The sequence below is a fragment of the Anastrepha obliqua genome, chromosome 3 (genome assembly GCF_027943255.1).
Source record: "Anastrepha obliqua isolate idAnaObli1 chromosome 3, idAnaObli1_1.0, whole genome shotgun sequence".
NCBI classification, from domain to species: Eukaryota; Metazoa; Arthropoda; class Insecta; order Diptera; family Tephritidae; genus Anastrepha; species Anastrepha obliqua.
In genome coordinates, this window is record NC_072894.1 from 25587709 (window position 1) to 25596210 (window position 8502).

An 8502-nucleotide genomic window follows, 5' to 3' on the forward strand; every position below is an offset into this window, starting at 1 on the left:
AGGCTCTTTTATTATTATTTGCAACTGCCTGGTAACTATACGCATTTTGCTATATCGTGGAAGTGAATCAATAAACTACACTTTCAATTCAAAATATAACAAGCCAAGCGGTCTAGTTAAATTGAATAATAAAACCACAAAAACACCAAAAACCAAAAAAAAAATGTCAGTATCTTTGACGCTGCACACATTTTAGGTATATAAAAGCTGAAGTGCATTCTTAAAAGTTATCAGTTGAATTTGTGAACTCACATAGCACAACACAGACCTTCTAAAAAAACTTATTATCAAAATGTTCAAGTTGGTAAGTTGGCATACGAAAGTGATTATAAGCGCTTCCAAACTAAATAGCTGCATCCTTCCGTTTTCAGGTGGTGTTCTCTGCTCTCCTTGCCGTAGCTGCTTCTGCTCCAGGTTTCATCGAATCTCATCCAGTAGTGTACTCGGCGCCCGCCATTGCCGTGCACGAACCCGTTCTGACCAAAGTGGGTGCTGTTGTGAAAAGCATTCCCACCTCCATCTCCCACCAAAGTCAATCGGTTGTGCACAGCTCGGCGCACTACGTTGAACCAATTGTTGCACCAGTTATCAAGACCAGCTATGTAGCTGCTGCTCCAGTTGTGCATACCTACACTGCACCCATTGTGAAGACCATCGCTGCACCAGTGGTTCTGAAGGCGTGGTAAATTTCCACTATACGAGTATTATAGTGTAGACGAGTATTGAATGAAATCTTGGATATGTTGCTGGATGTGAAATGTTTTTTTTTGTTTTGCCTTGAAAATATCAAAAATGTACCTCATTTCTTAAGACTATAAAATAGAAAATTAAATTAATAGTTAAAAAAAGATTAAAAAAGGAATTAAAATAATATTCTTAGAAATGTTTAGGAAATACAAATTAAAGAATTGGTACCATTAAATCCTCGGCTCTCTAAGGCTAAAATATAAGGCTCCCAGTGGTATCTCAAATCCAGTATCAATCGCTCTACTTGAATCAAATAAATCACCTTTAGATATATCAATGTTTGTGTCCAGTAGTGAGTGGGTCTCTAAATTAATCCTTCTTTCCTTTTGCAATGTTCGTATGTGAGAAGGTACACCCGATATATTGCCATAAATTCGTTATACACTGATAAATGGTGCAAGTGAACCAAGTCCTTCTCCACCTGTTCTTTCAAACCCATCAGCCGGCGCGTCATAGAATACGTTGAGAACCGGAGAATTCGCATCCATTGAGATGACATCACCTAGCCAGTGGAGCCGCTGGATCTTTATTAGCTGCACTATGGCAATGTCACCGGAGAGCTTTTACGCTCATTATTCCATCGACTGCGATATTCGCTATCACCAATGCGCAAAGGTTAAAAATCTTACCTAAATCACTCGAACACTCAAATCGCGGCTCATCGGATGTTGTCATCGTCTAAACTCGTATACATTAAACTCCATACATTAGGACAGGCATCAAACTGTTTGCCGTGCTCAGAAGCGGGCACAGAAAGCGGGCAATGTACCTCTATTGCTCACCTATGCCGGCTCGCCGAGCAGTGCTCTTTGAGAGTAGGTCTGAGAATTGGATAGCGAATCTGCTAGCTATCTGTTTAATTCGATACTTTGTTGTTGCTTTCATTGGAATTTTTTTTGTATCAGTAAAGTGGGTTGTATAAGTACGGCGACCCCCGTGCGTACAACAAAGTTATAAACAATGGGTTGGTGCGTAACTACCATTTGGAATTCGGAGAAAATGTAGAGACGAATCTCCGTGAAACACCAAAATGAAGAAAAAGTTTTTTCTAATAGCTGTCGCCCCTCGGCAGGCAATGACAAACTTCCGAGTGTATATCTACCAAGAAAAATCTCCTCATAAAAAATATCTGCCATACGGAGTCAGCTTAAAACCGTTGGTCCTTCCATTTGTGGAGCAACCCCAAGACGCACACCGCAAATAGGAGGAGGAGCTCGGCCAAACATTCAAAAAGGAGGTAAGCGTGGGTGCGGGTGCAAGCCCAGCGCACAACACCACAGGCAGTGGACAGACATCTTTACTTTGGCGGCCACTAAAGCAACCACACTTTCTGCTTTGACCTATATAGGAGATGCGGTACCAAAACGGGCGCAAAAGTCAGGCAGATAAAAATGTTGCCCGTAAATACAACAACAGTGACGTCATCTAAAAGCCTGGAATTGCGAAGACTACAGCTCCGACTTACCCAGCTACCCAGAGATGATATCACAGAAGTCATCAAATTCGAAAAGAAGTTCAGCATTGAACGGGATGGCAGAGTGAACTGGATTACACTTGCATTTGGAAAAAAACTATAGGAGTAGTATCTGCACTGTTACACAGATGGCTCGAAGGCACTAGAAGACATAATCGGTGGAATATATGGCCCCAGAACCAAGCATTCTGTGTCGATGGGTAGTTTCCCCCAGCATCTTCCCAGCGGAGGCGTATGCCATCGGGTGTGTCCAGAGATAACTTAGACCGGGATTTAATTCCGGAATGAGCGACAGCCAGGCGGCACTCAAGGTTCTGTTAGCCTGTGAGATTAAGTCCTCACTGGTTCTTCAGCATATTGAGAAACTGAATCTGTTAGGAACTGCAATTGTGCGTTCCTAGCGTTCCAGCTAATATGGGTCTCAGGACGTAGGGGTATAACTGGGAAGGAAGTAGCGGACGCATTGGCAAAAGAGACTACGGTCACGTCATTAATAGGACCGAGCCCTTCCTTGCTATGGCACAGCACGTAGATTAAAGAGAAGCTTAGGAGTGAAGAGCTAAGAGAGGTTAGCTGGCACCGAACTATGGGCCTGCGCCAAGCGAAATCCTTACGGGGGATACTACCAACAGTTGTTTAGAAAACTCAAAATTCTTCCCAAATATAAATTTGCGAATGCGCACAGGCATTTTCACAGGCCACTAAAGACTGTGCAGTCATTTACACGTGATCGGGATATGGTCCACTGATTCTTATCGTTTTTGCAACCAATCCCAGGAGACTCCAATGTACCTTCTTCTTGAATATGACGCTAAAGGGTGGAGATGATTGAAAAATCGCGGCCGATTGCAGCCAGAAGAAAGGCACATGCGCCCAATGCAACCCAGCTCTATCTTAAATTTAATAAGGGAACTGGGTCCCAATGAGGTACAGTCTGTGTGTGAGTAAAGGGTACAAAAGGCCATCAAGTCGAAGTGCACATCTCAAATCAATCTATGTCTCTAAATGCAACAACAACCGTATGATACTGATAGGGATCTGATTCAATTTATGTTAAGTTTTGTTCGTTGTGGTTTTCGTCGTTAGTTTGGTCGGACAGCCTTTGGTAATCGGCAGCACTGACAAGTGAATGCTTACATAAACATGAAGTTATATGAAGTAAATTAGACAAGATTTTCATTAAGAGATACATTTTTATGTTTAAGGAGATCATTTGCAAAAAAAAATAATACTACATTCGCCATTAGGCATAAACTATTTGAGTTGATTAAATTAAGGGGAGCCTCTTATCAGTCGACTTCAAACAATCGATTTTTGTTTTACTGCAATCGATAGATATTTTATAGGAGAATATGCCCTCAAAATTTTATAGCGGAATTCAAAGTGATTTCGGAGTTACAGGCCTGTGTACCGTCCCTCGTGTGAGTATACTGTCTACCTTCTGAAAACTTTGAAACACGTTTTCTCAAAATCATGTTTTTGAAAATGGCGTATAAGATTTAAAAAAAACGACGAAAGTTATCGTTTCAAACCGATAATCTATATAAAGATAATTAAAATGCGCAAATAATGAACTAACAAAATACAAAAACAAAATCATTTTTTAATGTTATTTAACACCAAAAATAGCGGAAAAAGCACTTTTTTTTAATAATTAATTGTGTCTTCATTTTTTCTATGCGGGAAAGCCTTCTGAATAAAGCAATATTTTTCTTTTGTGTCCACCCTCATATGTCCGCTATTTTGTTTTTTTATTTATGTTAAAAATTGTTTATTACTCTTCAATCATGCCTTTAAATAAATGCAAAAGATTATTCCTGTGTGTCGCTTCTTTCGCCTCGAAAAAAAATGAGAAAAAACACCTTTTTTGAAGCCACTGATAAGACGCCCCCCTTAATTAGCTCTTCAAAAACTATATTACGCCGATTTTCAGTTGAAATATCATTCTCTTTAAATTGTGTTTATTTATAGGTCCTTTAACTTCAATTAATGCTTCATCTTCAAAGCTATTATGTTTCAAATAGCAATGTTGTGAAGAGTACATCCCCATATAATTATATTTATTAGTACTACAAAAACGGAAGTTTTGTATCTTGCACCCACAAAAAGGATACGGATAGTTCCCGTAGGAATTGATCGGGTTACTGAGTTGGATAGCCCAAGAACTGTTTTTAGTCGTTTATTTGGTCGTTTAGTCGTTTCACATTTCATCAGATGACATCACTTCGCACTACATATACTAATGTGGGCAAAAGTTCAATTTTATGCCCTTCAAAATAATCCCCTCTCGATGAAATACACTTATGCCAACGATTTTTCCAATCCCCGAAACATTCCAAATAGTCCATTTCCGGTATAGCCATCAGCACCTTCTTCGATTCAGCTTTTATACCCTCAATCGACTCGAAACGCGTTCCCCGGAGTGGTCTCTTGAGTTTTGGGAATAGCCAGAAGTCACACGGAGCCAAATCAGGCGAATACGGTGGTTGCGGAACGATATGGCCCAGATGTTACTAACAGTGTTGTCAACTCATGAAAAAAATAACTAGAGCGAAATTTTAATCCCGCGAAGTTTGACAAATAAATTCACCTTACTTTTTGCCCACAGTAGTACCATATCTCACCTATCACACTGCACGGCATTAATTCACATCAAGCCACCTTATATAATATCAAATTATTTAACATCGAGTCACATGACATTTCATCAAGTGTCATCACTCTGGAATATATCTCATCTTAATATCACATAGCATTCACATCACAAAATAGCGCATAAAATCACACAGCCTAAACATACAAGTACATCACGTTCACTATTATCAACTTATAAGTTCACAGCAGCATAATTAAACCACCAAAAACCTGCAATCACAGACCTTCCGCACTATTATTAGAACTGTACCACTTATTGAGTAATATTTTTCAAATGCAACTTGCACTGAAATATAAAAGTCAACATGCCAGCAAAATTCCGGTTTGTGGCACCACATTGAATAGTGCGGCAGTTATTTAGTAAGTCAAGTTATTGCGTACACGCACGACGCGTGAACATGAACTTGAAATAGTTCCAACGCGTGTGTAATTTCGGATTGGAGCGCACAAAAAACCAACTGACGCCACAAAAAGTAAAAAAAATACAAAAACACATAAGCCAAACATCAAATAAATGGTTGCGTCTTGTGGCAAACCGTTACATTAACCGAAAGCGGCTGAAAAATAACAACATAAAAGTACAAATAAACAAATGCGAATGCATTGATTTTCACGGTCAAGCCTGATGTAGCTATAGACTGTCCGTGAGGCAGACACGGCAGTTAAAAACTGCAATAAAAAGCAAGTAAGGAAAGCTAAATTCGGCCCGGACCGAAATTTATATACCAGCGCACATTAGGAACATTTAATTTGGGCTGGCTATTAGTTTTTGTGATCAAACAAACTCATAAACAATGAGAGAATAGCTTTTGACAACAAACGGATGGATTAGAGTTTTAGTTTTAATACATAAAGAAAGAACGTGGACAACAATCTTCTCTTCTTCGTCCTCGCCATGACCTCTTAGTTGAGGTCGGCCCATTTATTTCGGATCTAAATGAGGTGGGTGCAATTCGTATACTAAGTGCGGGCGAATTTTATTAAGTTTTCATGCATTTATCTAAAAGTAGGAGTGGCACCTATAATTTTCCAAAATTTGACTTCAGTCGTATTTCTTTTTTTGGGCACTTTGGACCACTTTAATTTACCTATAACAGATACCTATGTATATTACGTTTCCCCCCCTTTATTAAAAATTAACATTATATGAAGTGGGTGTGATTATCAACCGATTTCGCCCAGTTCAAATACAACCTACCTTGAACAGAGAGTATTATAATATGTTTACCAAGTTTAATTGAAGTATACAGTGGCTTACAGAGCCTTACAAGCCCTTTGTGTGAGCAAATTTTAAATTTTTTCTGTTTTAAGAAGACAAATTCACATTTTTTGATTCGTATTTTTGTCCTGCTACTTGGACACCCGTTGCAAGTGAATAATCTGATACCAGCCATGCCATACATCAATCAATAACTGGAATGTTGTTAAGACCTATTCAACGAAAATAATACTTCCGATATGCGGAGTAGGTGGCTGAGGGATAGGAACTCATAAGTAAGGCAGCACTAACTGTTTGACTCATGACGATATTAGACGGAAACAAGTTGGTACTAACACATTTGATATCGCATCCTCCCGATTTGCCTTTTGCTTCAAAGCGCGAAGTAATTGAGACTATCGCTGAAATAAAACCTTCATATGTCAAAAGGAGAGAACTCTGGACGCAGGAACCATTTATAGTCAATAGACACAAACGCACAATAGACACACAGTTAGAGACATAAAAAGACGAGCCTATAGCAGGAAGCTGGCTACAAATATGGTGGGCCCAGACGAAGATGAATAGTACTCGTCCACTGCATGGTGGGACTACCGAAGTAATACAAAAAGTAGTTCCGGGTAGGGAGTTCTCCTAGAAGAGAAAAAGGAATTGTTGTAGTGGTTATACCACTCAACGTAGTAGACGACGGTCGATGTAAGTGCGAAGGCAATTTGAACGCTACCTAAAACAAAAACCCTACCTCAACAATCACTACTTGTCCAAAGCAAAATACTTTAGGGAGCACTGAATTTTGATTTTATTCATACATATTTCTAAGTTTATATGAAAACTAACAAATATTTTAGAGTTCTGCTAAATTATTTCTGTAGTATGAACCTTTAGACACTAATAGACTTACCTCCGACAAACCTCACCTTATTTATTGATAGTCAAGCAGCGGTCAAAGCAGCGGTGCGCATCAATTCAAGATGTGTTAAAGAATGCAGGAGGTCGCTTTCGCTTATCCAACGACACAACCCCACACTTTTTTAGATCCTCGGTCACTCTGTAGTGAAGGGAAATCAGAGAGCGGCTGAGTGTGCAAGGAAAGGCTGTGAGCTGGACCCTCAGCGAGTGGTAGCGGGCATAATCATTACTCTAAATGAACGGTACACAGCGATTGACTTCAGCGTAAACGCGGAAACCAATAGAAAGAGATCTCTGACTACTAACGGCAGGGTCTCCAAAGTACTCTGGCCGAAACTGAATCGTAAAAGGACAAAACGTATGCTTGGATTCCATAGATCATTTAACAGCGACTCACAGGAATTATAACGGATCACTGCACTATTGACACCCTAGTGTAGCTCACAATGACTTCCGCAGGAGAAGAAGAAATTGAGTCGGTACAACACCTCCTCTGTGAATGTTCTACACTTGAAAGAAGCCGTGCCAAATATCTTGGCGATTATTTCTTTGAAGAAGAAATTTGCAAAATGTCTCATTGGTTGGACTAGTTACCTTCTTAAAAAGAGCTCAGTGGCTTAAGCAAAGTTACAGGTATCAGAATGAGCCTCAGAGCCACCGGGTGCCTTGCCTTAGACATGCAACCTGTCTAACCTAACCTGACCTAACCTTTAGTTTTAATAAATTGTGGAATAGTTTATAAATAACTCATAAAAAACTACCAAAATTTAAAGATTTACTTAACCGTCTTCACTGTATTAAATTTTGCTCGAGGTACTGTGCTTACGGGCGGACAAATATGGATACGTTGACTACTCTCATCAATGTGAGCATTTTGATGCATGTGTCCGTATATACACTTTTGCCTGTACCTGTGTCGATTCCCTTATGCCGATACAACCGTAATGTGAACAAAATTATAATACCCTTGTGCACAAATGCTGGCGGGTATAAAAAACTCAAACATGCCACTAGCAAGGAGCATAAAAATGTTTATATGCAGGTATGTGCTGTGTATGCAGGTATGTAACTACTCAAGCATGTGCGTGATGCAATCGCAACTACTTTAATGGGCGCTCAGTAGCTGCTTGAGGAAAAATATTTCAAATGTAAAAAAGTAAACTTTTATGCAGAAAAATGTATGTACACATATGCTGACATGTATTTAAAAGTGAAGCCAGAGTAATTTGTATTTGTTACCACAGTATGACAACGGCTTATTGTGGCAGAAAAAACACTGGTTTTTGCAGTTTACTATGTCACTATAAAATTGTATGATTGGCGAAGCCGACATCGACGCGTGTAACGGTTAATAGCCGTCTGCTATGCCGAGTTTTCGGGTGGATTGTGGAAAAACGAAAACGAGAGTATTTCTATTTGAATGGGTTTTTTATTGCTGCAATTTAGTTTCCATATGACACACATTTTCCCAATGCAGCCAACGCTGCCAACGCTGCCA

At 39.5% G+C, this 8502-nt stretch overlaps 1 protein-coding gene across 1 annotated transcript; it reads left to right on the forward strand.

The window, feature by feature from the left end:
* Positions 1-247: 247 nt before the first annotated feature.
* On the forward strand, positions 248-686 carry LOC129241374 (cuticle protein LPCP-23-like). The gene is made up of 2 exons (XM_054877648.1): positions 248-304; positions 372-686. Exons 1-2 carry the CDS (start codon positions 293-295, stop codon positions 684-686), a joined length of 327 nt encoding a protein of 108 aa, XP_054733623.1. The 5' UTR covers positions 248-292.
* Positions 687-8502: the final 7816 nt, after the last annotated feature.